The 24,181-nt window shown below is 68.8% G+C and overlaps 4 protein-coding genes across 7 annotated transcripts; 3 read left to right on the top strand and 1 right to left on the bottom strand.

Annotated features, from left to right (window-relative positions):
* The first annotated feature begins 1,104 nt into the window (after positions 1 to 1,104).
* On the top strand, positions 1,105 to 7,610 carry PAX4 (paired box 4). Its single transcript, XM_048301905.1, has 10 exons — positions 1,105 to 1,266; positions 3,121 to 3,444; positions 3,517 to 3,732; positions 4,557 to 4,638; positions 4,753 to 4,929; positions 5,267 to 5,349; positions 6,658 to 6,782; positions 6,971 to 7,029; positions 7,180 to 7,353; positions 7,516 to 7,610. Exons 1-10 carry the CDS (start codon positions 1,105 to 1,107, stop codon positions 7,608 to 7,610), a joined length of 1,497 nt encoding a protein of 498 aa, XP_048157862.1.
* A 950-nt stretch (positions 7,611 to 8,560) lies between these two features.
* Positions 8,561 to 11,312, bottom strand: LOC125325156 (acrosin-like). The gene is made up of 5 exons (XM_048301904.1): positions 11,118 to 11,312; positions 10,777 to 10,989; positions 10,322 to 10,581; positions 9,746 to 9,891; positions 8,561 to 9,301 (listed from the first exon to the last, which is right to left on the bottom strand). The coding sequence occupies exons 1-5, from the start codon at positions 11,186 to 11,188 to the stop codon at positions 8,561 to 8,563; spliced, it is 1,431 nt and encodes a 476-aa protein (XP_048157861.1). The 5' UTR covers positions 11,189 to 11,312.
* Positions 11,313 to 13,415: 2,103 nt separating this feature from the next.
* Positions 13,416 to 18,748, top strand: GCC1 (GRIP and coiled-coil domain containing 1). Its single transcript, XM_048302270.1, has 3 exons — positions 13,416 to 13,458; positions 13,857 to 14,878; positions 15,446 to 18,748. Exons 2-3 carry the CDS (start codon positions 13,868 to 13,870, stop codon positions 16,730 to 16,732), a joined length of 2,298 nt encoding a protein of 765 aa, XP_048158227.1. The 5' UTR covers positions 13,416 to 13,458; positions 13,857 to 13,867; the 3' UTR covers positions 16,733 to 18,748.
* An 871-nt stretch (positions 18,749 to 19,619) lies between these two features.
* On the top strand, positions 19,620 to 23,988 carry LOC125325179 (translation initiation factor IF-2-like). Of its 4 annotated transcripts, none has more exons than XM_048301965.1 (12): positions 19,620 to 19,763; positions 20,193 to 20,411; positions 20,505 to 20,568; positions 20,897 to 21,037; positions 21,265 to 21,363; positions 21,518 to 21,573; positions 21,661 to 21,786; positions 21,885 to 21,927; positions 22,049 to 22,129; positions 22,199 to 22,355; positions 22,983 to 23,053; positions 23,309 to 23,988. In XM_048301965.1, the coding sequence occupies exons 1-12, from the start codon at positions 19,719 to 19,721 to the stop codon at positions 23,935 to 23,937; spliced, it is 1,731 nt and encodes a 576-aa protein (XP_048157922.1). In that variant the 5' UTR covers positions 19,620 to 19,718; the 3' UTR covers positions 23,938 to 23,988. The 4 variants fall into 4 exon arrangements, with proteins under 4 accessions (XP_048157922.1, XP_048157924.1, XP_048157923.1 ...); XM_048301967.1 differs by having other exon boundaries at positions 20,505 to 20,600; positions 23,309 to 23,561; XM_048301966.1 differs by having other exon boundaries at positions 20,368 to 20,411; positions 22,983 to 23,561.
* The last annotated feature ends 193 nt before the right edge of the window (positions 23,989 to 24,181 follow it).

Raw genomic sequence — 24,181 nt, 5'->3', positions numbered from 1 at the left:
CGCTCTCCTCCCGCCTTTCCCCATCCCGGTTTCCCGGTGCCCGAGGCCGCAGCAGCCGCCGCGCCCGAGCCGCGCCGCGGACGCACCGCCCGGTGCCGCCGCTGCCTCCTCCCCCCGGGCCCGCGGGGCTCCCCCGGGCTCCCCGAGCTCCGGGCGGCTCCGGGGGCTCCTCCCGCCGCCGGGGCACCGCGGGGCCGGCCCGGGAGCGGCGAGGCGCCGGCCGGGGCTGTGCGCACCAGAGCCCGGCGCGCCCGGTCCCAGCGCGCACAGCCCCGGGGGGAGCCCCGCCGCTCCGGGGCCGGCCCGGAGCCCCCCGCGCCGCCCCCCGCCCGGGCCCGGGGACAGGGGGACAGGGGCGGGACCGGCCCCCCCGCCCCGGGGCCGAGCCCCGCTCCCCGCTCCCCGCGGCCGCGTTGCGCACGGGGCTCGCCCGGCCCGGGGGGCTCCGCCGGGGCTGCCCCACGGCCGGAGCGGAGCGGGGGGGTCCCAGGCGGCCGGGGCGGAGCGGGGGGACCCGGCCCTGGGTGCCAGCGCTCCCCGCGCCGCCGGGAGCCCGAGCGCGGCTCCGGGGTGCGGGACAGCCGGGGCGCCCCGCGGGCGGCGGGGGGGCGGCGCGGCGGCTCCCCGGGGGCCGGGGCCGGGCCCGGGCCCCGCAGGGCTGTGGTTAATGTGTAATTCGGAGCATATGGTATTTTCCAAAGGCGGGCAGTTGTGCGGAGCCCGGGGGCCGGGGCCGGGGTGCAAATAACGCCGGATGACTCGCGGGGCCGGGCGCGGAGGGCCACGGTGATGGGCTCCTCGCTGGCTAATATTTGCTCTTCAAATATTTTACTTGAAAGGTTTACAACGTTGGGTTTTTTTTAATCTTCCAAGAAGGGGCCATCTGTGCCGGTGCCTCGGCTGGAACACATCGGGGAGTCCCCGCCGGGGCTCAGCCGCCAGCCCAGGGGCCGCCTTCTATTTGTTCAGCACCCAAAATAAATTAAATCGATGTAATAAAAGCGAAGCTGGATTTATGATTGAATCCCATATGTCCCTGTTTGCTTTGCGGGAGAGACGCGGGAGCGAAGCCCCTCGGGGGGCGCCGGCGGGGGAGCCCCGGGGATGCTCCGGGGCGCGGGGACGCGGCGGGGCCGTGCTGTCCGCCGGCCGCTGGTGCTGAAACACCGGCGCTCGCCCGGCACCGACTCCGTGCCCGGCCCGGGGGGCCCCGAGCCGCCCCCGAGCCCCGAGGGAGCCCCCCGGGCCGGGCGTGTGCTGGGCGCGGTCACATCGGGCCGCCCCTTCCTCCCCATCCTCCTCTCCCTCCTGCCGTGACATCACGGCCCCGCTCCCGCACTGAGCTCCCGCCCGGCTCCCGGGACCATCCGGTCCGGCTCCGTCGAGGCTCCGCAGGTACCTCCTTGCGCCGCTCGGGCATTCCCGCTCTCCCGGGCGTTTATTCCCGCGTGTAAAAGCTGCAGGAATCCGCTGTGGGAATTGGTGGTGAAGCTGCTCTAACCTGGAGAAGCTTTGGGGTCCCTCGGGGAGTTCCCGGCTCTGGCCCGGCCCCGCTGACTCCCGCTGGCTCCTTGTCCCTGTGCCGCACAGGGACCAAGCTCATCCCGGTGCCAGGGTTCCTGGGCACCGTCCAGGAGGCACCGGCGGTTCACAGCTCGGCATTCCCAGTGCTCCCATTTCCCTGTGGGGAACGAAATCCCTGTGCCACCTCCGGGCACAGCACGGGGCCGGCCAGGGAGTGCTGGGGATCTGCGCGGGCCCCCGAGGGGACTCGAGTCCTGTTCCCTCCTTGCCTCCCTCCCGGAGCAGCCTCCCGCGCATCGCTCCAGGGCGCTCCGTGCCTTCCCTGAGCAGAGGGAATGGGACGCCCCTCAGCTTTGCTGCTCACCTGCGGGAACCCTGCGGACTCGTCCCTCTTGTTGGATTTATTTCGCTTTCCCTGAATTTCGCCGAGGGTCGGTGTCTCCAAACAACTCCCTCAGGCTGTGCAGGGAAGAGGTGTAGCGGGATTTGGGGGCTGTGGCAGGGAAAGCCCCGCACTGGGCGTGTCGGGGGGGATTGGGATGTTCCAGGTGAAATCCCGGGTGAACTGGGGGCTCTGGCGAGGCCGTGGGTGAGCAGCAGCCGCCAGGCTCGGTGGCACCTCTGTGGCTCCGCTGCTGCTCAGCAATGGCCGAGGTGCTCCTGCCGGAGCAGGAGAGGCGCTGGCACCACTGTCCTTGTGGGAATCCTGCCGGGAAATCCTCTGGAGCCAGGCTGGGAGAGCTGGGGGTGTCCAGCCTGGAGACGAAAAGGCTCTGGGGAGAGCTCGGAGTCCCTTGCAGGGCCTAAAGGGGCTCCAGGAGAGCTGCAGAGGGACTGGGGACAAGGGCTGGAGGGACAGGAGCCAGGGAATGGCTTCCCAGTGCCAGAGGGCAGGGCTGGATGGGAGATTGGGAATTGCTGGCTGGAAGGGTGGTGGGCATGGGGGAACCCTCCATTCCCTGTGGATCCCGGCACTCAGCTGGGGTGGGGTGGGCGTGGGGACCCCTCCGTCCCCCGAAGGGTGTCCAGGGGAGCTCTGCAGGCGCTGGGACGCGGCTCAGACACGGCTCAGCCAGGCCGGCTCCAGGAAACATTCCCGGTGTCTCCCGAGCCTCTCCAGAGCCCTGTGAGCTCTTTTCCGGGTCTTTATCCGCTATGCCTGGAGCACAAGGACTTCCCAAGTTGCCCTCAAGTGTCTCCATCCTCTGCTCCAAGATTCCTGTCCTTGTCCCTTCTCCTCGCAGCAGGGTCGTGGCTGAGCCCTGGACCCCAGCGCTGATTCATCCGGCCCCGCAGCATCCACCGTGTCCCACTGGGAATTCCCAAGCACCCGCACCCCGTGAAGCCTCTCCACGATGCAACACCGAGGTGAGGGACGCAGGGTCCCGGTGTTCCTGGCGGGAATCGGGGATGTGCCGTGTCACCCTTCCCTGCTCCGGCACAAGCGCACGCACCCAGCCGCTGATGCACCCGCGGCTCCGCAGGGTCCTCCCGGCCCCCGGTGACATCCAGCCTGGCACCCCCCAGCCTGGCACCCCCCTGCTCAGCTGCCCTCCCCAAATTCTCCCCGTGCTCTTCCACGCGCTGTTTTTCCAGCTTCCTGGGGCCGGTGCCCCCATTCGCTGCCTGCACCCCCCCAGCACCGAGCCCCACGTCCCTCCAAGCCCCCCCAGCCCCTCCAACCCCTCCAGCACCACCGCTCCTGGCCTCATCCCCGGTGATCTCCAGGGAAGCCGGGGATGGCCGGACGGGCAGCCCCGCTCCCCCCCAGCCCTGTCCCCCTCCCCAGGGCCCAGCGGGGTGAACCAGCTCGGGGGGCTCTTCCTGAACGGCCGCCCCCTCCCCACGTGCAAGAGGCAGAGAATCATCGCGCTGGCGGCGAGCGGCGCCCGCAGCTCCGACATCTCCCGCAGCCTCAAGGTGCGCCCGGGCGGGGGCTGGGGGGTCTCCTTCCCTTCCCAAATCCTCTCCCCGCTGAGGTTTTGTCCGCAGGTGTCCAACGGCTGCGTCAGCAAAATCCTGGGCCGCTACTACCGGACGGGGGCCGTGGGGCCCAAGGCTGTGGGGGGCAGCAAGCCCCGCATGGCCACCCCCGCCGTGGTGGCCAGGATCGCGCGGCTGAAGCTGGAGCAGCCCGGGCTCTTCGCCTGGGAGATCCGCCGGCAGCTGCACGCCGAGGGAATCTGTGCTGGCAGCGGCATCCCCAGCGTGAGTCCTGCCGGAGGATCCCGGGGCTGCGGGAATTCCCAGGGCCAGGCAGGGCAGGGGGGTCCGACCCCACGGCCGGGGGGCTGGAGGGTGGGGGGAGGTGGGAAGGGTGCGCAGGGAAGGGCTCGGGGTGATGGGAGGGGCTCGGGACAGTGGGAAGGATGCGCAGGGAAGGGCTCTGGGCATTTGGAAGCGGTTGGGAACGGGAAGGATGCCCCGGCAGAGGCTCGGGGTGACGGGAAGGATGCACAGGGGGGAGTTTGGGGCCGTGGGAAGGAAGTGCAGGGAAGTACTCGGGGCGATGGGAAGGACGCACAGGGAAGGGCTCAGTGCCATGAAGGGTTCGGGTCCGTGGGAAGGACTCGGGAATGGGAAGAATCCACCGGGAAGGGCTCGGTGCTTGGTGAGACGCGGAGCTGGAGCGGGAGGGAAGGGGAAGGCGAATCGCTCCTTCCCAGCGAAAGCAGAGCCCCGAAGGCCACCCCCGAGCCCGGCCGCCACCTCGGGACACCGCGGTGGCTCCGTGACAAGTGTCCCTGCTCGGCAGGGAGAGCTGTGCTTCCCAAGGACAGACCCACCCTGCCAGTCCCCCTCCGTGCCAATCGCCGTCCGCTAAATTCTGTCAGTCCCCGGAATTCCGGGGTCCTGGATCACAAACAGGGAGCGGACGGGCACGGCCCCGGGGCGGAGAATCCCCGGCTCCGGAGAGCGTGCCAGAGACAGCTCCGGGACATCCGTCTCCATTCCTGTCCCCCCGCAGCCCCGGCGCTCCCAGCCCGGGGGTCCCGTCCCCCTCCCGGGCACATCCCCTCTCCCCTGCCCAGGTCTCCTCCATCAACCGCGTGCTCAGGACCCTGCCCAGCGACCTCCGGCTGGCGGCCGAGCCCCGGGACCCGCGGCCACGAGGTGAGCCTTGCCGGGCTGCCCCCAAAGCCCGGACCCCTCCTGACCCTTCCCGGCCCCTTCGGGGAGCCCCCAGCACCGGGTCCGCCTCCCCCTTCAGCCCTTCTGTCCCCGCAGTGTCGCCTCCGGCCGCGCCCCCCGTGCCGCAGCCCCCCGTGGCCCCGGGCACCCCGCAGCCTCCGCAGGGCTCCGCTCCCGGCCGGCAGCTCCCGCCGAGCCCCCGGCCCAGGAGTGAGAACAGGAACAGGAACAGGACCGTGTTCTCCAGGCCGCAGGCGGAGGCTCTGGAGAAAGGTGCGCTTCCCGCGGGATGGAGCGGGGCTGTTCCCAAGGGAGGGAATTGCCGCTTTCGGGACGGGCTCATGCCCCTGGGCGTGGCCCGGCCATCGCCGCGGTGCCCCAAACCACCCCAGAGCACCCCAGAGCACCCCAGAGCACCCCAAACCACCCCAGACCATCCCAGAGCACCCCAGGCCACCCCGGACCACCCCAGAGCACCCCAGACCACCCCAGAGCACCCCATTTCGCTGGCACCGGGGTCTGGCTGCAGACACACGTCCTGGCACCTCCTGCCCGGCTGCCGGGGCTGGCTGCCCCGACCCGACTCATCTCACCCCGATCCGCCCTGCAGAGTTCCAGAGGGGACAGTACCCGGACACGGCCACCCGGGAGAGACTGGCCGTAGCCACCCAGCTCCCGGACACCACCATCAGGGTAAGAGGGGACCCGCCACGCTCCGATGGGGAGCGCGGGCACATCCTGGGGACCGGAGCAGCCCGGACAGGCCGCTGGGATCGCGGCCGCCAGCTCCGGGGGCACAGGGACTCCTCCGGCCTTCGGGGACATCTCCAAACCGTGTCACCACTGCTGGCGGTCGCAGGGGTGGGGACGGGCTCCGGATGGTGGGAGTGACTCCCCAGGGCTGGGTTTGTCCCCGGCTCGGGGGTCTCTTCTCGCTGATGCCGGGAATGGCAGGAGCGGGGCAGGTCTCCCGTCGCGGTTGGGGCAGTGGCACCCTCAGGCTGCCCGTGGCAGCGTCCCTGCGCCGTCACCTCTGTCACGGGCCGCACAGCCCGGGGCTGCAGAGCCCTGGCGAGGCTGTGTCACCTCTGTCACCTCTGTCACCTCTGTCACGGGCCGCACAGCCCGGGGCTGCAGAGCTGTGTCTGTCCCCGCACGGCCACAGCTCCGATCCCGCCCCGGCCTCCGCTCTCCCCGCCCCAGCACGGCCACAGCTCCCGGTCCCGGCTCCCCCCGGCTCGGCCCCGCCACGGGGCCAGCTCAGGGCCCTCGGGGACATTGCTGGGTGCTGCCACGGGGCTTAGTGCTGCAGAGCCGAGACACAGGCCTTGGCACACCTGGCACGGGCCCTGGCACACTCCATGGCACACTCCGTGGCACATTCCATGGCACAGACGCCTCACACCTTCCTCCCAGCAGCTCCAGACCCACATCCCTGTGCCCCTGCCCCTCCAACCCCAGACCACTGCCGGCCTCTGGGTGGCCAGGCAGTGCCAGCAGCGAATCCCCCGTGCCAGGGCAGCGCTGCCCGCCCACGGGCGCCCCGCAGCACGGCAAAGCACGCACGAGAGCGGCCACGAGGGTCCCGTGCCCTGTGCCGGGGACATCCCTGGAGCCTGGCAAGTGTTCCCGGCCCAGTGAGGTGGGGAAGATGCAGGATCAAGCCCCTTCCTCTGCCCATGCCCCTGCCCAGGATCAACCCCCTCCTGTACCCATGTCTGTGCCCATTCCCGGGATGGAACCCCTTCCTTTGCCCCTGTCCGTGTCCATTTTTGGGTTCAAGCCCTTTCCTCTGCCCATGCCCGTGTCCGTGCCCATGTCCGTGTCTGGGATCAAGCCCCTTTCTCTGCCCGTGTCGCACCCGTGTCCCCATTCACTCCCGGAGTGTGACGAGCCCGTGTCCCAGGGCTCACAGCCGTGCCAGGGGGCCGGGGCGCTCCCGGACCCGGGTGCCGTGGGATGGGCGGGGGGCAGCAGCCTCATCTCCCGCACCCTCCCCAGGTGTGGTTCTCGAACCGCCGAGCCAAGTGGCGACGGGAGAACAAGCAGCAGCTGGAGGCTGGCGGGGCAGGTGACAGCCCGGGGACCGAGGGGACGGGACGTGGGACCTGCCGCCCGGGGCGGGGGTGGGGCCCAGGGGTGCCTGGGAGGGAGTGCGGCTGAAATTTGGCGCTGGGATAGCTGGGGTTGCTTCCCAGAGCCCTGCTGGGAGCTGGGGAAGGGACACGGCCGCTCCATGCGCCCCCCCGGGGAATCAGGGCTGGGGCCGCGCGGTGCCCGGGCCAGGACATTGTCCCCGCCTGTGCCCACGCAGGCTCCTGGTGCGACTGGATCCCGCCCGCATTCGGTGCCACCGCCGCAGCCGCCGCACAGGTAGGACATGGCCCGGCCCGGAGTGCCGGGGACACCCCAGCAAGCTCCGGCACCCTCTGGAGCCCGCGCTCCCGTCGCGGAGCCCTGTCTGGAGCGTCCCGGCCCTCTGCCGGTTCCCTTTGGGGTGACCTGGTCGCGGAACACCCCCAGGGATGCCCGGTGACACCGCACTCTCGGGTCCCCCCCAGCCCCTCCGGGACACCCCCGCGGGCTCGGCGCAGCCCCTCCACGGTCACGGCCACGGCCTGGCCGCCCACCCGCGCCCCCCGGCCCCGCTGCACCTCTGCGCCTCCGGCCCCTGCGCCTGGGACGACGTTTGCTGCGGTACGAGGGCCGGGCCCCGGCACGGGCAGGGTGGGAGCTGCTCCCGGCGGCTGCGGGATCGAGACCCTTCCTTTGACCATGGGGCTGCTGGGGGTGGGGGTCCCCTGGGTGTCCCCCGCGCAGGGCCCGGGGCGATGCCTGAGCCCCGTGTCCATCCCGCAGGTCCAGCGCTCTGGCAGCCCCTGGAGAGCCCACACTTCGCCCTGCTGACCCCCGGGCTCACCCCGCTGCCAGCCTGGGGCCCGGAGTCCCGCTGATCCCGCGGCGCCGGCCCTGCAGAGCCCCCGCCCGCCTCCACGGCCCGGGGCGTCCCTGGCCCTGAGGGGCCCCGGCAGGTTGGGTGGGGGGGGTGGGGCTCCGACAGCGCCCCGAGAGGGAATTCAGGATATCCGTGAAGGGGGGGCTTCGGCGGCAGCCGGGCCAGCATGGCTGGGCCAGCCCTCGGCAGGTGCCCAAACCACCCCCAGACACTGGTGGATCATGGAATCCGGGATGCCTGACTCGCTCCGGCAGGGACCACGCTCCACCACCTTCTCCAGAGCCAGAAGAGCTCTTTGGAGCAGAGGGAACGTCCCGGCCCCAGCGATCCCGGCTGGGCCCAGGGTGGGAGCAGAGCCGGGGCTGCAGCTCCAGCGCTGCCGGGGCCGAGGGCACAGCGGGGGAGGGGGATGGGGGTCCCGGCAGCTCCGGGGCAGGGCCTGGTGACAGAGGGGACACCCCTGGGCGGCGGCAGCAGCTCCGGGTGGGCACCTCCGGCACCTCCGCGTCCCTCGGCACTCGGGGACTCCCAGCTCGAGCTGCTCCCGTTCCCGTTCCGCTCCGTTATTAAATCGCTTCTCCCGCTCCTCCCCGGCTCCGCCCTCGTCTCCTCCCGAACCGGGGCCGACCCCGCTCGTTTTCCCTCCCGGCTCCCGGCTCCCGGCTCCCGGCTCCCGGCTCCCGGCTCCCGGCTCCCGGCTCCCGGCTCCCGGCTCCCGGCTCCCGGCTCGCTTTGCCCCGGGGGCTGCACTGCGCTGAGGCCGCGGTTCACGGGAACGCGAGCAGCGTTATTTCAACACAAACGGAGCTCCGGCACCGGGCTGGGCGCAGGGGAGGGCGGGGAAGGACAGCGCGGCCCCGGGCGCTGGGGCTGCCTTTGGCCCCGCGATGCCGGCAGGGAACGGCCCGGGGCCACGGCGGCCGGAGCTGGAGCTGCTCGTCCTCCTGGTCAGCCCAGCCGGTCCTTGAGAAACTGCAGGAAGTCCCTGAGCAGGTCACAGAATTTCACCAGGCTCCGGTACGGGACCGGGATGAGCAGAAGCCTGTCCGGTTCTGGTGTTGGCGTCGGCTCCTGCCCGGGCACCGGGGGAATGTCTGGCTTCGGTGCCGGCTCGGGCACCACCTCTGGCTCCGGCTCGGGCACCGACTCTGGCTCCGGCTCGGGCACCGACTCTGGCTCTGGCACCGGCACCGGCTCCGGCTCCGGCTCTGGCACCAGCTCAGGTGTCGTCTCTGGCACCAGCTCTGGCATCGGCTCTGTTACCGGCTCCAGCTCTGGCGTTGGCTCTGGCACCAGCTCCGGTTCTGGCGTCAGCTCCGGCATCGGCTCTGTTACCGGCACAGGCTCTGGCACTGGCTCCGGCACCAGCTCCGGCACCGGCTCTGGCACTGGCTCTGGCACCGGCTCTGGCACTGGCTCCAGCACCGGCTCTGGCATTGGCGTCTCCACAGAAGTCAAGGTGACCTCTGGCTCAGGAGTCGGGGTGCAGCTCGGCTTTGGTGCTGGACTGGCTCTTTCTGCTGGGCTCAGGCCCGTCTGGAGCAGGATCCAGTTGTAGAAGTGCTGAGTGGAGGTGTAGATCCCGGGGTGCCGGGCTCTCTCACAGCCTCTGCCCCAGCTGCTCATTCCCACGAGCCAGAAGTAGTCGGCTTCGTTGTCCTTGCAGACGAGGGGACCCCCGCTGTCCCCCTGCGGCAGGAGAGGGGGCTCAGGGGCTGTGGGGGGCTGCTGCCAGCACCAGGGCTGGCTCCTCTCTCCCAGCCCCTGTCAGGTCCGCACTCCCGGCACGGGAAGGCTCTGCTCAGGGGCCGGAGCCTCCAGGCCCTCGGCTGGGAGCAGCTTGGGGGCTCTCCCATCTCTGCACATTGGTCCCAGATGTGCGGAGGACAAACGTTCCAGGGTCACATCCTCGCTTTGGGTCTGCTGGGGGCACTGGATAGACTTTGTGGGCAGGACCAGGCCTTGGGGACAAGGGGACATAGGACAGAGACCTGCAGGTGGGGAAGGGCAGCCCCGGGACACTGGACAGGGACGGGAGGATGGGAAAGGACAGCCCCGGGACACGGACCCGTGGGCGGGGAAGGGTGGGGTGGACACAGGACAGGCTGGGCTGTGTTTGGGCTGTGTTCCTACCTGGCAGGTGTCGATGCTGCCCTGGGGGTACCCTGCACACAGGTTGTCAAGATGAACGGCCCCCGCGTACCAGCGGCTGCTGTTGCAGAGCTCCGTGTCCACGAGGTGGACCTTGGACTCCCGCAGCACCATGCCCGATCCCTGAGCTGTGGGCACAGAGGGGAATGAGCCCCCAGCAGCTCGGTACCCATCCTCTCCCCTGCCTGGGGTGAATCCCTACCCCGGGCCTGGCTCTGCCCCTTCTCTGGGACTGGCTTTGCCCCTTCTCCGTGGAGCGACGGTGTCCAGCTGTGTCCCTGCTGTTGGCTCTGGGGGAGGGGCCAGACCCATCTCTCCAGAGGCTTCACAGAGTCACGGAATTGTTCGGGTGGGAAGGAACCTTACAGCTCATCCTGTTCCACGCCCCGCCTTGGGCGAGGACTCTTTCCCCCAGCCCGGGCTGCTCCGAGCCCCGGCCCCGCTGACGTCCTGCAGCCGGACCCTGTCTGTGGCCAGCCCATGTCCCTGGGGTGCCCAGTCCATGTTCCCAGGGTGCCCAGCTCACCCTCGGCGCACACATCTTGTTTGGGAACCCACCTTTGGCAAAATCCCAGCCGGCGATGTAGCAGGATTTCAGCTCGGAGACCCTGAGCGAGGCGTCGGGCACACAGCCCAGCTGGATGTAGTCGCTGCACTCCACGGGCTGGTCCAGCTCCACCAGGGCGATGTCGTTCCTCGCCGTGGCAGCCACGTAGTGCTGGTGCACCAGGAGCCTCTGGATGTGGCGCACCTTGGACTCGGGGCCCGGCTGAGTCAGGTCTGTGGTCCCAATCACCACCTCCCACGTGGAGACGCCTCTGGAGAGCAGATGGAGAGAGGGGTGACAGGGAGCAGAGCCACAGGCTGCAGCAGCCCAGCATTTCTCGGCCTTCTGCTTCCCAAGGCAGAGAGAGAAGCAGAGAGGAAAGAGCCAGGATGGAAGTGGCATGTGGTGCTGTGACCTGGCCACCTGCCCGTGCTCGGGGGACATCTCTGTCCCTGCTCCTCCTTACCCGCCCCTGGCGAAGCAGTGTGCAACTGTGAGGACCCACTGGGAGCTGAGGAGGACACCTGAACACATGTGCCACGTGCCGTTCTCCCAGGTGGCCTGGATGCTGACGATGCCAGGCCAGGCCCCTGGCTGGACACTGGTGCCACCCTCAGCACGGGACGTGCCGGCAGCAGAGCTGTGGTCAGACGCCGTGGGCCGGAGCCCGCAGGTGCCTCTGGAAGCACAAAGCCATCCCTGGGCACAGCAGGGCCAGGGAGCCCCGAGGGGCTCGTCTGTCACCAGGCTGTGCCAGGGAAGCCCCGGGTGTCCCCGAGCCCCCTGGCAGCCCCTGGGGCCGCTCACCTGCAGGTGTCCCAGGTGCCCCCCGCGGGCCCGGCCAGGCCCAGCAGGACGAGCAGCCCCAGCAGAGCCATCGGTGCCAGCGCAGCAGGCGGCAGAGCCGGAGCAGAGGTGGCACCTGCAGCCCCAGGGCCCCGCGGTGCCCCCGGGCCGGGCTGATGTCACAGAGGGGCCAGTTCTGTGTGTGGGGCACGGCGGGGAGGGGCAGCTCGGAGTCAGAGAGACGTGGAATGGTCTGGGGGGCAGCGCCAACACAGGGGTGAGAATCTCCTGGCACCGGGCTGGGGATGAGCAGCTGGAGCAGCCCTGGGAGAAGGATTTGGGGTGCTGGGGGTTGAGAGCTGGACCCGGCCCAGCCCAGAACCCCCCAGCGCTGGGCTGATCCCAGTGGGCAGCAGTGCCAGAGGGCAGGGCTGGATGGGAGATTGGGAATTGGGAATTGCTGGCTGGGAGGGTGGGCAGGCCCTGGCCCAGGGTGCCCAGAGCAGCTGGGGCTGCCCCTGGATCCCTGGCAGTGGCCAAGGCCAGGCTGGACATTGGGGCTGGAGCAGCCTGGCACAGTGGGAGGTGTGGAAGAATTCGATAACCAGTGGAGGCCAGAAAGCTAATTAATGAAAGAGATTTATGTAATTTAGAACCAATGAACGTTCATTCCTTTGTTGGCTCAGAATGCACAAACAGGTGGTGAAGTTTTTTCCTGGGGTCTCTGTGGTGGCTGGAATTTTGCTGGCCACAGCCCCAGGCCAAGGACAAAGTGGTGCCGGACTCGCTGACACCAAAACGGCGCCGTTGGGGGGTTTTATGGATCCCCGCGGTTCTGGAGGATTCCGGTTACACCAGGAGCAGCCCCGGGTCGCTCCCGCAGGGGACAGCTGGGACAAGGCCCGGCTGAGGTGGCCGTGCCAGGGGTGTCTCGGGCAGACCTGAGGGCTCTCCAGCTCTGCCCCATCGTCATCCGGAGGGTTTGGAGCACTGGGATGCTCCTCTAGGCCCTTCCCGGAGGGGACACCCTCGGAGAGGGGCTGCAGGGGCCGGGAGGAGACAGCACGGGAGGGGCCACGACACTGTTCGTCCCTCTCCCCTGTCCCCGGGCTGTGACACTGCTCGGTGTCACCTCCCTGCCCGGGGCTCTGCCCCACCCGCCCCGAGGAGCAAACGACCCCCGCTGCAGGCGGGCACTGAGACCCCCTCGAGGGGACACGGAGAGGGCACGGGGGCGGGGACACGAGGGGATGGAGGAGAGACGGGGAGGCACGGAGGGACACGGACGGCGCGGGGGGACATGGGGGACACGGAGGGACACGGAGAGACGGGGGAGACGGGGGAGACACAGGGAGACGGGAGCAACGCGGAGGGACACGGAGGGGGAGGGACACGGGGGGACACGGGGGGACACGGGGAGACGGGGAGACGGGGGAGACACGGGGAGATGGGAGCAACGCGGAGGGACACGGAGAGACACGGAGGGACACGGAGGGGGCACGGGGGGACGCGGGGAGACGCGGAGGGACACGGAGGGCACACGGGGAGGTGGGGGAGACACGGGGAGACGAGGGGGGCAACGCGGGGGGAACGCGGAGGGACATGGAGGGACACGGGGAGACGAGGGCAACGCGGGGGGAATGCGGAGGGAACGCGGAGGGACACGGAGGGACACGGGGGGACACGGGGGGACACGGGGGGACACGGGGAGACGGGGGAGACACGGGGAGACGGGGGCAACGCGGGGGGAATGCGGAGGGACACGGAGAGACACGGAGGGGACACGGAGGGGACACGGGGGGACACGGGGGGACACGGGGAAGGTGGAGGAGCACGGAGAGGACATGGGGGGACACGAGGACACATGAGACGCGGGACGGGACACGGGGAGAACGTGGCAGGACACGGGGAGAAAACAAGGGGACACGAGGGGACACGAGGGGACACGGGGCACTCGAGGGGACACAGGGAGGGACAGGGGACCGCCACCGGGCCGCCACCGCCCCGCCGAGCCGAGCCGAAGGCCGCGCCCCGTCCCTTGGCCACGCCCCCGCACGGGTGGCCACGCCCCCGCATAGGTGGCCACGCCCCTCACGGGTGACCACGCCCCCTCGGGGACGCAGCCGCCCCTTCGTGTCCAGGCCACGCCCCCACACGTCAGACCACGCCCACACACGCGACCACGCCCACATCGCGCGCAGAGGTCACGCCCCCAAAGAGCAAAGCCACGCCCCGCTCTGTAGCCACGCCCACCCATCGCATTATATGGTGCGTGCCCCGCCCCCGCACGGTGACGCGCCCTTTGCCCCGCCCCCGCCCGCGGCTTCCGGCGGAATTGGCGGCGCGGCGGAACCGGCCGGGGGTGAGGGGGCACCGGGGGTCGGGATTTGGGGCCCGGGGGGTTCGCAGGGGTCGGGGTGAGGGTCAGGGTGGGGGTCAGGGTGGGGGTCAGGGTGGTCCTGAGGAGGTGACGATGGAGAGCTCAGGGGCGTCCGGGAGGTGTCTGGGGCGGTCAGGATGGGGGTCCTGGAGGGGTGTTCAGAGTGGTGTCCTGGGGGGTCAGGGTGGGGGGTCCCGGCGGGGTCAGGCTGGGGTTCCTGGCGGGGTCAGGATGGGGGTCTCGAGGGGGTCAGTATGGGGGTCCTGGGCAGGGGGTGGTCAGGGTGGTGTTTGCTGCCCATTCGGTATCCGGATGGGCCCAGGACGATGCTCCTGCCCACCCCAAAGGCGCCTTTTCTCCTTGTCCTGCTTTCCCCGCAGATCCCCCCACCATGGAGAAGTTCGGGATGAACTTCGGGGGCGGCCCCAGCCGGAAGGAGCTGCTGGAGACCATCGAGACGCAGAAGCAGCAGCTCCTGCGCTTCCAGGCGCGGCTCAAGGACGTCGTCCGCGCCTACAAGAGCCTCCTGAAGGAGAAGGAAGCGCTGGAAGCCAGCCTGAAGGTGCTCTCCGTGTCCCACGAGGGGGACCTCGCGGTGCCACCAGCTGGAGCTGGGGACTCCCCGGATGACCGGAGCTCGGAGCACAGCGAGGACAGCGTGGGGACGGCCGCCAGCACGGACACTGCAGCCAGCCTGACCAGCACGGCCAGCGTGACCAGCACCAAGGGGGATGTGGCGCCTGAGGAGGACAAACCCGCGGCTCCCCCTTGCCAGAAACCAGAGGATCCGGGCGGCTCCGAGAGCGGGGACCTCTGTGCCGGCGGCGAGTCCGAGCGGCGGCTGCTGCAGCTGAAGGCCCAGCTGGCCACACTGACCAGCGCCCTGGCCACCGTCACACAGGAGAAATCCCGCATGGAAGCGTCGTACCAGGCGGAGCGGCGGCAGATGAAGCAGGAGCTGGAGGAGGCGGCCGGGCGGGCGCGGGAGGAGGCGGACAGGCAGGACGCGGAGCTGCGGCGGCTGCAGGAGCAGCTGGCCGAGACCCGGGCCCGGCTGATCACGCAGCAGCACGAGCGGGAGCGCGAGCAGGGCGACCACGGGCTGATGCTGCGCGAGCTGCAGGAGCTGCTGCGCTCCGAGCGGGAATCGCGCCGCGACGCCGAGCGGGAGCTGCAGGAGTCCCGGGAAGCGCTGGCCGGCAGCGCCGGCGTGGCCGAGCGCGCCCAGGGCTACGAGCAGCACATCCGGCAGCTGAGCCAGGAGCTGGAGGAGCTCAGGCGGGAGCTGCAGGGGGTGCGGGAGGAGAATGGGAAGCCGGACCCCCGGATCCAGGAGCTGCAGGAGGAGATGGCCGGCCTCAAGAACCACTTCCAGCTGCAGCTGGTGCAGGAGATGAAGAAGGTGATTCCTGGCTGGGAATGGGGCGAATCCAGGGATTGGGACAGGGTTTGGGGCTGGAGGAGCCAGATTCCCTCTCCCGGTCTCTCAGAGTCCAGAGCGTCCTGGCTTGGATTGATGGGATGACAATCCTGGGGAACAGCTCTCTGTGGGATGCAGCCAGGGAGTGGGGCTGGAGTAGGACAAATCCCCCTTCCCAGTCCCCCAGATTCCAGGGGGGTTGAAATAAATAGCACAGGGTGCCCAGAGCAGCTGGGGCTGCCCCTGGATCCCTGGCAGTGGCCAAGGCCAGGCTGGACATTGGGGCTGGAGCAGCCTGGCACAGTGGGAGGTGTCCCTGCCATGGCAGGGCTGGCACTGGGGGGGGCTCTGAGCTCCCTTCCCACCCAACCCATTCTGTGATTCCAAACACACAAATCCCCAAAAAGCCAGGACAGGGAGGTGTCTCAGGCGGGATTCCCAGGGTGGGGAAGGCCCCTTGTTGGTTTGGAGCAGAGCAGGGACCCTGTGTGACCCCAGCTGTGTCCCGCCGTGTCCCCGTGCTGCCCTAACCCCGCCGTGTCCCTGCAGACGGCCCAGGCCGAGGAGCAGCTGCGGCAGCGCTCGCAGCGCGAGGAGCAGCGCGTGGCCGAGCTGGAGGCCCAGGTGTCCCAGGTGTCCGAGCTGCTGGGCACCTACGAGAAGGCCAAGCAGAGGGACCAGGGCACCATCCAGAGGCTCAAGGACCGCATCGTGCAGCTGGACCTGGAGAACAAGACCTTGGCCATCGCCGCCTCCAGCCGCTCGCTGGGCGAGGTCGCCGTGGAGGAGGCCACGCTGGACGTGACCGTGCTCAAGGAGAAGATGGAGAAGCTGCGGAAGCTCCTGCAGGCGGCGGCGGCCGCCAAGGGCCCGGTGGGGCCGGACGCGGAGGAGCCGCGGGAGCCGGAGCTGCCCCCGGGCACCGGGGATGGGAACGGGGACAAGGCCCCGGGCGGGCACTGCCAGCAGGAGCTGAGGCAGCTCAAGGAAGAGTTTGAGCGCTACAAGGTGAGGGCGCAGCAGGTGCTCAAGAGCAAGGCCGGCAAGGACGTCGGCCTGGCCAAGGAGCTGGAGGAGGCGCGGGAGCAGCTGGCGGAGCTCCGGGACAAGCACGTGCTGCTGCAGCTGGCCGCGGACGACATGGAGAAGCAGCACCGGCAGGAGCTGGAGGCCAAGAAGCAGGAGCTGTCCCAGCTGCAGCAGCTCCACCGGCAGGAGCTGGAGCGGTGCCAGCTGGAGTTCCGGGAGCGGGCGCTGCGCCTGGAGGAGGAGATGCACAAGCAGCGGGACCGGGCGCTGGCCGTGCTGGCCGAGAAGGACCGGGAGCTGGAGCAGCTCCGCGCCCTCACGCTGCCCCACGGCCCCAAGGGCTCCCGGGACGCCGCCCCCGGGGACGTTCCCAGCCAGGACTCCTCGGAGATCCTCCCGCAGGCGCTCCAGCTGTGCTCCGGCTCCGAGCCCACCTTCTTCCTGTACGCGGAGCAGCTGGCGCGCAAGGAGGTGGAGATCGCGGCGCTGCGGAAGCACAAGCACCAGCTGGAGATGCAGCTGCACCAGCTCCAGGGCAGGGCCCTGGCCGAGGAGGACAAGCACCGCGAGGAGGTGGCGGCGCTGCGGGCCGAGATCCAGAAGAACTGCCGGGACAAGAGCAGGGAAGGAGCCAACCTGGAGTACCTGAAGAACGTGGTGTACCGGTTCCTGACGCTGCCGGACGCGCGGGGCCGGCAGCAGACGCTCACGGCCATCCTGGCCATCCTGCACTTCAGCCCCGAGGAGAAGCTGAGCATCGCCAAAAGCTCGGCCCACGGCTCCTGGTGGCTCCACGGGAAGAGATGAGGGCTGGATTTGATTCCCTTTTCCGTAAGAACTTGTTCACGAGGACTGACCAAAACCTCGTCCCGGCCACGCCCGGAGCTCTCCAGGATCTGGGCTCCAGTTGGTGTTTTTAGCACTAATTTGCAGTGGGATTGTGCCAACTTTTCCAGCCCCAAAGCCTCTGCGGTGGGAATTTGCTCCGAGTTGGGACTTGATCTGAAAACCATGGAATTGAAGATGCTGAGCTTTTTTAAAGGTGATTTAAAAACAATCCCTGCCTGTCAGGCGTGGGATTGAGGGGATTTCACTTGGATCTTTAAGCTCCAGCCAGGCTGGTGACTCAGGAGATGAAAGCAAAGGTGGGAAGCACTTTAGGTGGAGCTAAAATAGCACCAGGCCATGGAAGGCTCAGGGAGATGGGGCTCAGTGCAGGAATTCTTGGGCATTTTCCTAGGGTCTTTTCCAGAGCCGGATTGAACCAGTGGATGCAGCTCCAGGCTCATGCAGGGGCTCAGGCTCTCCTTCCTTCCCAGGGATCCTCTCTGGGGTTATCAGGGATTCCAGGAAGGAGAAAGGATCTCCCTGTGGGTGATTCCCACCCCGAGGCGCTGCCGAGCGGGAATCTGAGCTGCCTGACCCTGGCTGGGAGCAGGGGGCAGAGGAAAGGCTGGAATGGGTGCCCAGCCTCTGGTTTTTGGGGGCTCCAAGGAAGTTTGGCTGCTCTGTGGTGCTGATTTGGGAAGGAAGGGGCTGCTCTTGCTGGGGTGGGAGCAGCAGCGAGGGACAGGAGGTGACAGCTCTGGGCAGGGACCCTGGTGACAGTGACAGCCTGGCCAGGGCTCAGGAACCTTGAGGTGCTTCCCTGATTTCTTGGGAATTGGTGACAGAAGGAAGCCGGGACACCCTGGAATGCCCTGGGATGTTTCACTGGCAGCCCTGGATTTGGCTCTTCCCAGCTCTGCTCCCCTGGGTCCCCCAGAGCCTCCTCACCTGCACAGGCACAATCCCGTGTTTGGAATTAAATCCCGGCTGCTAAAGCTCGGCTTCCCCAGCCCAGAGACAGGGATAGGTCTGGATTAACACCCCAGGAGCTCCTGGAGCCCAGTTAAGAGCAGGTTTGGGAGCAGCTCCCGGTGCTGCACTGCCCAGGGAGCCTTGGGAAGGATCCCGGGACAGGGACAAGGACAGGGACCTGCAACTTCCCTCCTTTCCTCCTTGGCTGTCCTGGTCCTGTGAGCAGCCAAATTCCCTGGATTCCCCTCTGGCCATTGCAGCCCTTGGGGCCAATTTCTCCTCAAAAAAGTCCTCAGGGAAAACATGTCCCGGGCAGAGCCTGTCCCTGCTGGGAGGGGGACACAGCCAAGCCCTTCCTGGGGCTCAATCCAGGGATGTTCCCACTGGGAGCAGCAGGATCCAGGTGCTGCCCTGATGGAGGGAGCTGGGTGGGAATGGGAGAGTTTGTCCCAGGAATGTTTGAAGCGCTCCTTAAGGATAAAAGTGCTGGCTCAGCCCAGTGCCTGCGCCCAGTTTGGAAAGGCTGAATCAAGTGGTGCCTTGGGAATGACAGGGATGGCTCCAACTCTTTCCCTGGAGCCATTCTCACAACTCCAGAGGGAGGTGGAGCCTCCTCCTGCTGCGGCCTCGCTGCTCAGGCTGGGGGGATGGATCCCTGTTCTCCCTCTGCTCCTGCAGGATGGAGTGGCTGGGAATGGATCCCAGGGGTGCTGGGGACCCGCGTGAGGCCAGCTGGGAGCAGGGAATCAGTGTGGGATCCTGGGAGAGGATCCAGCCGGGAGGACGCGGATCCATCCCTGTGCCCTCCGTCTGTCCCTGGCAGAGGAAGATGAGGAAGCAGCTGCGGGGGAGCATCCCCAGGAGTGCCCAGCTCCCTGTCACTGCCACCCTCCTGCAGCTCCCGGTGCCCTTCCTTCCTCTGCTCTCCCTCCTCCCCTCAGACCCTCCCCCACATTCCTCCCTCCCTCTTCCCTCTCTCCCTTCAGCCAATATCCCTGAAATAAAGGTAAAATTCCTGTTTGAGGGGACTCTGGTGGCTCTTGGGGTGGGGCCGGGCATTGCTTGGGGACTTTTGCTGGGTAGTGGAACATCCTTGGGTTTAAAATTATCACAAAATTACGAAATCCCATCATTTCCTGAGGTTGCTGGGAGTGTGAGAATGGGAATGGTTCATTCCTGCACCTTCAGTCCTGGTTTGGCACCTGAGTGGATGCAGAGGAGTCTGGCCCTGAGAATCCCGGGATGGCTGGGTGGGAAGGGACCTCAGAGCCCCTCCAGTGCCAGCCCTGCCATGGCAGGGACACCTCCCACTGTGCCAGGCTGCTCCAGCCCCAATGTCCAGCCTGGCCTTGGCCACTGCCAGGGATCCAGGGGCAGCCCCAGCTGCTCTGGGCACCCTGGGCCAGGGCCTGCCCACCCTCCCAGCCAGCAATTCCCAATTGCCAATCTCCCATCCAGCCCTGCCCTCTGGCACTGGGAAGCCATTCCCTGGCTCCTGGCCCTCCATGCCTTGGCCCCAGTCCCTCTGCAGCTCTCCTGGAGCCCCTTTAGGCCCTGCAAGGGGCTCTCAGCTCTCCCTGGAGCTTCTCCTCTCCAGGGGAGCACCCCCAGCTCTCCCAGCCTGGCTCCAGAGCAGAGGGGCTCCAGCCCTGGAGCAGCTCCGGGGCCTCTCTGGACTCTCTCCAGCAGGACGGGGAGCTCTCGGCTGCTCTCCCGGTGCTGTTCCCTCATTCCCAGTGTGCCCAGGGGCATCCGAGCGCTCATTTGGGCTCTCCCGCGCCGGGGGCTGATCCCGCCCCGCTCCCGGGGCTGGCACCGAGCTGGCTGCTCCTTTGGGAAGCTCCTGCTGCCCCGGCCGGGCAGGTTCCTCCGGCTGCGCCGTGGCCGTGTCCCACAGACGGGCGTGGGGCGAGCCCGGGCAGCAGCGGCAGCGGGAGCTGCTTCCATCCATCCCGGGAAGAGCCGGGAAGGCTCCGGGCTCCCACCGCCGGCCATGGCCAAAGCACAGGAACGGCCCCCGGCTCTGTCGGATATCCAGGTAAAGGCGTGCGGGAACCCTCCGGAGAGCCGGGAGAGGCTCGGCTGAGCGCTGCATTCCCATTCCAACAAATCCTGCCCGAGGGGGCTCCCCCCACGCGGGATTTGGGGCAGCGCTTTGGGGGCCGGCCCAAGGTGGCCGCGGCCACCAGCAGAGAAGGGACGACAGCCGGGAGAGCTTTCGCTGGGCCCGGTGCGGCTCTTCCCAGGCTCCTGCCCCGCTGTTCCCGGCTCACTCCCGAGTCCGGGATCCACCCGGCTCCGGCGGCCGCTCCGGTTCCTCGGCCGCGGCTCCAGCCCCGGGCGACGGAAGCTGAGGAGGAGATCCCAGCAGGAAACTCGGGAAGAAGAAGCAGGGAAATCCCCCCACAGTGCAGCCGCCGCCGAGGGGCTGCTGAGGAACCGGCCCTGGCCCCTCCTTTCCCCGCAGCAGCGACGGGAAACGCCTTTGCTGGGGTTCCTGGGCACGGCTTCGGGAGGGATGGCCGAGGGAGAGAGTCCGGCCGTGCCGAGGGTCCCACGTCCCCGCTGCCGGGGGGGGGCCGGGGCTCGGGGTGGCCCCGCTCCGGGCCGGCCGAGCCCCGCTCCCTCCGTGCCTCCCGCAGGTCCTGGCGCTGACGGGCGTCACCCTCCCGGCAGCGCTGCTCAGGTGGGTCCTGTCCCCTGTCCCTCGCCCTGCGCTGGCCCCTGGGGGTGGCAGCGGCTCTGCCGGGACATTCACCACCCTCCCCGTCCCTTCCAGCCTCCTGGGCAGCGGATCCGTCCTCGCTGTCACCTCCTGGCAGGGGCGCTGCTGCCACATCCAGGTGAGTGCCACCGGCGGTGCTGCCACATCCAGGTGAGTGCCACCGGCTCCTGGCAGAAGCAATGACGCCACACCAGGTGAGTGTCACTGGTTCCTGGCAGTGCTGCCATGTCCAGGTGAGGGTCACCGGCTCCCAGGGACACAGAGCTGCGTCTGGCCCCAGCTAAGCCCGAGGCAAAGCCGGGCCAGCGCCGGGTTTAAAGCCCCGGGAAGGGGCAGGAGGTGCAGGATGCCCACCACCCGGCATTAGCTCCGGGCCCAGCCTGGGAAGGGCCGTGGGAGCTCCCGGGGCTGCTGCCAGCAGAGCTAACGCGGTGCCCTGTCCCCAGCTGCGGCCCCTGTTCCTCCTGGCCCTGGCAGATTTCCTGGCCGCCACCGCGCTGCTGGGCACGGGAACCATCCCGCTGCTGCCGGCCCCGCTCTCCGTGCCCGCCTACGCCGCCTGTCCCTACGGGCGGATGCTGACCACGGTAAGGGGACACTGCTGGGGACAGCTGGGACCTGTCTGCGGCTGGAGTGTCCTGGGGTCCCCTCCGTGGGGTGGGCACCGGGACAGGTGTGCGGGGGCCGGTGGGTGTCAGGGTGCGGAGCACGATGAGGGGAGGGGACAGGGGGCAGGAGGATGTCGGGGTGCAGAGGGAAGGTAGAAGGTGCCCTGGCGGCGCTGGACACAGCAGGATCCCCTCTCCTCTCCCAGACCTCCTACGCCGTCTCGTTCCTCATGGTCGTTGTTTACGCGTTCGAGTCGCACCGCACCGTCCTCGGGGGGCGAGCCCGGCCCCCGGCAGCGCTGCAGGTCCGTGCCCCGCCCTGGCCACACACAGCCCTGTCAGGACAAGGGAGCAGCGGAGCGATCCAGGGCAGCCCCTTTTCCCGGGAATTCGGGTTTCCCCTCGTCCCCCCGGCTACGGCCGCCCCTCCGGCCCCGGCTCACGGTGCTTGTCCCGCAGGAGCGGAGCCGCTGCCTGGAGCGCGCCTGGCAGGCGATTCCCTACATCCTGGCCTGGTAGGTGCCCGCCGCCGGCCCGCCCCGCTCGGAGCGCCCCGGCCGTGCCAGGGGGTCCCGGGACTGTCATATCCATCCCTTCCCAAGGCTGGTGCCGGCGCTGACGCTCCTGGCGCAGCTGATCGCCCGCGGCACCTCCGTCGCCGACATCGCGCCCGTGGTGCCCTGGGACGGCCGTGGCTCCAACGACACCTTCAGCCTTTACTGCTCCAGGTACGGTTCCTCCGCCCCCGCCCCTGCCCGGGGCATCGCTGCGGCCCCCGGGACACCGCCGGGGGTTTGGGACCAGCAGCACCGCTCTGTCCTTCCAGCTGCCTCCTCCTGATCCACCCGAACCAGGACATCTGCTCCCAGGTGGGCGCTGCCCCTCCCTCGCTGCCCGCCCGCCCTCCCTGCGGGCCCGGGGGGCTCCGGGAGCCGCGGGGGCTCCGAAGGTCGCTGGCCCCGGCCCCGCTCATTTCCCGTTGCCTCCCAGTCCGGCGGGGGGAAGAACGCGGGGCTGGAGGAGAAAATCATCTTCCTGCTGTACCTGCTGCTGGTGCTCGGCTGCTGCTCGGTGAGGTCCCGGCTCTGGGGGTTCTGGGGGGTCCCCAGCGCCCCGCTGACCCCCGGACCCCCCCCGCAGCTCCTGTACCGGCGGGTGCGGCTCCGGTGCCGGGGGAACGCGGCGCTGCCGCTGCTGAGCCTGGACAGGGACGGCGGCTTCGGGGGCCGGAGCGGCCGCAGCGTCAGCAAAGCCTCCCTGTACTTCCAGCTGGTTTTCCTGCTCTGCTGGACGCCAGGCAAGGCTGGCGGGTGTCCCAAAGCCCCCTCGAGCCCTGCAGGGTCACAGAGAGGGTGTCCCAAAGCCCCCCCGAGCCCTGCAGGGTCACAGAGAGGGTGTCCCCAGCACCCCCCAGCCCTGCAAGGTCACACCGAGGGTGTCCCAAAGCCCCCTCGAGTCCTGCAGGGTCACACCGAGGGTGTCCCAAAGCCCCCCCAACCCTGTAGGGTCACACCGAGGGTGTCCCAAAGCCCCCCCGAGCCCTGCAGGGTCACAGGGTGTCCCAAAGCCCCCCCGAGCCCTGCAGGGTCACACCGAGGGTGTCCCAAAGCCCCCCCAAGCCCTGCAGGGTCACACCGAGGGTGTCCCAAAGCCCCCCCGAGCCCTGCAGGGTCACAGGGTGTCCCAAAGCCCCCCCGAGCCCTGCAGGGTCACACCGAGGGTGTCCCAAAGCCCCCCCAGCCCTGCAGGGTCACAGAGAGGGTGTCCCAAAGCCCCCCCAGCCCTGCAGGGTCACAGAGAGGGTGTCCCAAAGCCCCCCCAGCCCTGCAGGGTCACAGAGAGGGTGTCCCAAAGCCCCCCCAGCCCTGCAGGGTCACTGTGGGGGTGCCCCACCAAGGAATGTCCCTCTGTGTCCCACCCACAGCCTTCCTCCTCACCATCCTCTCCTTCACCAGCATCAGTCCTGCCTCGCTCTTTGTCCTCTACGTGTCCACAGTGAGTAAAGCCCCTTTGCCAGGGCTCCCAGGCTGGACATTTGCCCCCATCCCACGTGGGAGCTGTGACAGCCCTTGGGGACACCCCGGGCAGGCTCTTCCCACGGTTTTTGGGTTGGAATTTCATTCCTTGGCTCTTCCCGGGACGTGCTTTATCGGCCACACCAAGAGGAAAGTCTCCCGTGTCCTGTGCCACCCTGCCCGGGCTGTCCCTGCAGGGACAAGGAGCCCTGACCCCGTGTCCCCGTGTCCCCAGGCCCTGAGCGTGTCCCTGCAGGGGTTCCTGCACTGCCTGGTCTATGCCTGGATGAGGGAGAACTTCCGGCGGGAGGTGCTGGCCCGGAGCCCCCCCCTGCAGAGCCCCGGGGGGATCCAGGCTTTCTACCACGACTCCCTGGAGGCTGCTCCCTGAGCTCCCACCTCATCCCGTTCCCTGGAGGCTGCTCCCTGAGCTCCCACCTCATCCCGTTCCCTGGGGGCTGCTCCCTGAGCTCCCACCTCATCCCGTTCCCTGGAGGCTGCTCCCTGAGCTCCCACCTCATCCCGTTCCCTGGGGGCTGCCCAAAGCCCCCGCGGGATTTGCACATTCCCAGCAGCTCAGAGAATCCTGGAATGGTTGGGTGGAAGGGACCTCAGAGCCCCTCCAGTGCCAGCCCTGCCATGGCAGGGACACCTCCCACGGCTCCCGGTGTCCCGGCAGGATCCCCCTGGATGCGGCCCCTCGTGCCTGGAGCGGTTTGGGGAGGGCACAGGTGGGGCTGGGCAGGTCCCACAGCGCTGGAGGCACCCGCAGCCCCTCCCTGCTGGAGACTCCCAACTTCCAACTCCTGCTCCGTGCAGAGAGCAGATCCACAGGGACGGAGCACGGGATCCCGGAGTCACTGAGGCTGGAAAAGAAGCTGTGGCTGCCCCTGGATCCCTGGCAGTGGCCAAGGCCAGGCTGGACATTGGGGCTGGAGCAGCCTGGCACAGTGGGAGGTGTCCCTGCCATGGCAGGGCTGGCACTGGAGGGGCTCTGAGCTCCCTTCCCACCCAACCATTCCAGGATATTGGGGTTGCAGATGGGGTCTGGCCTCCTCGCAAGGAATGCAAAGCTAAAAATACATCCCTGAGGGAGAATTCCTGAAGG

The sequence above is a fragment of the Corvus hawaiiensis genome, chromosome 4 (genome assembly GCF_020740725.1).
Source record: "Corvus hawaiiensis isolate bCorHaw1 chromosome 4, bCorHaw1.pri.cur, whole genome shotgun sequence".
NCBI classification, from domain to species: Eukaryota; Metazoa; Chordata; class Aves; order Passeriformes; family Corvidae; genus Corvus; species Corvus hawaiiensis.
The sequence above is the reverse complement of the archived record's forward strand: the minus strand, read 5'-3'. Positions and strand labels throughout refer to the sequence as shown.

What these genes read in the sequence shown, in the direction of transcription:
- PAX4 (XM_048301905.1), top strand. Translation starts at nt 1,105, where the DNA reads ATGCTCCGGGGCGCGGGGACGCGGCGGGGCCGTGCTGTCCGCCGGCCG. An exon ending in ACCTGCCGCCCGGGGCGGGG is followed by an intron (nt 6,783 to 6,970) that starts GTGGGGCCCAGG and finishes GTGCCCACGCAG; the next exon opens with GCTCCTGGTGCGACTGGATC. An exon ending in CTGGGACGACGTTTGCTGCG is followed by an intron (nt 7,354 to 7,515) that starts GTACGAGGGCCG and finishes TCCATCCCGCAG; the next exon opens with GTCCAGCGCTCTGGCAGCCC.
- LOC125325156 (XM_048301904.1), bottom strand. Translation starts at nt 11,188, where the DNA reads ATGGCTCTGCTGGGGCTGCTCGTCCTGCTGGGCCTGGCCGGGCCCGCG. An exon ending in CACTGCTTCGCCAGGGGCGG is followed by an intron (nt 10,582 to 10,776) that starts GTAAGGAGGAGC and finishes TCTGCTCTCCAG; the next exon opens with AGGCGTCTCCACGTGGGAGG. An exon ending in CGGCTGGGATTTTGCCAAAG is followed by an intron (nt 9,892 to 10,321) that starts GTGGGTTCCCAA and finishes CTGTGCCCACAG; the next exon opens with CTCAGGGATCGGGCATGGTG.
- GCC1 (XM_048302270.1), top strand. Translation starts at nt 13,868, where the DNA reads ATGGAGAAGTTCGGGATGAACTTCGGGGGCGGCCCCAGCCGGAAGGAG. An exon ending in TGGTGCAGGAGATGAAGAAG is followed by an intron (nt 14,879 to 15,445) that starts GTGATTCCTGGC and finishes GTGTCCCTGCAG; the next exon opens with ACGGCCCAGGCCGAGGAGCA.
- LOC125325179 (XM_048301965.1), top strand. Translation starts at nt 19,719, where the DNA reads ATGGCCAAAGCACAGGAACGGCCCCCGGCTCTGTCGGATATCCAG. An exon ending in ACGGGCGGATGCTGACCACG is followed by an intron (nt 21,038 to 21,264) that starts GTAAGGGGACAC and finishes CTCCTCTCCCAG; the next exon opens with ACCTCCTACGCCGTCTCGTT. An exon ending in GGCCCCCGGCAGCGCTGCAG is followed by an intron (nt 21,364 to 21,517) that starts GTCCGTGCCCCG and finishes CTTGTCCCGCAG; the next exon opens with GAGCGGAGCCGCTGCCTGGA.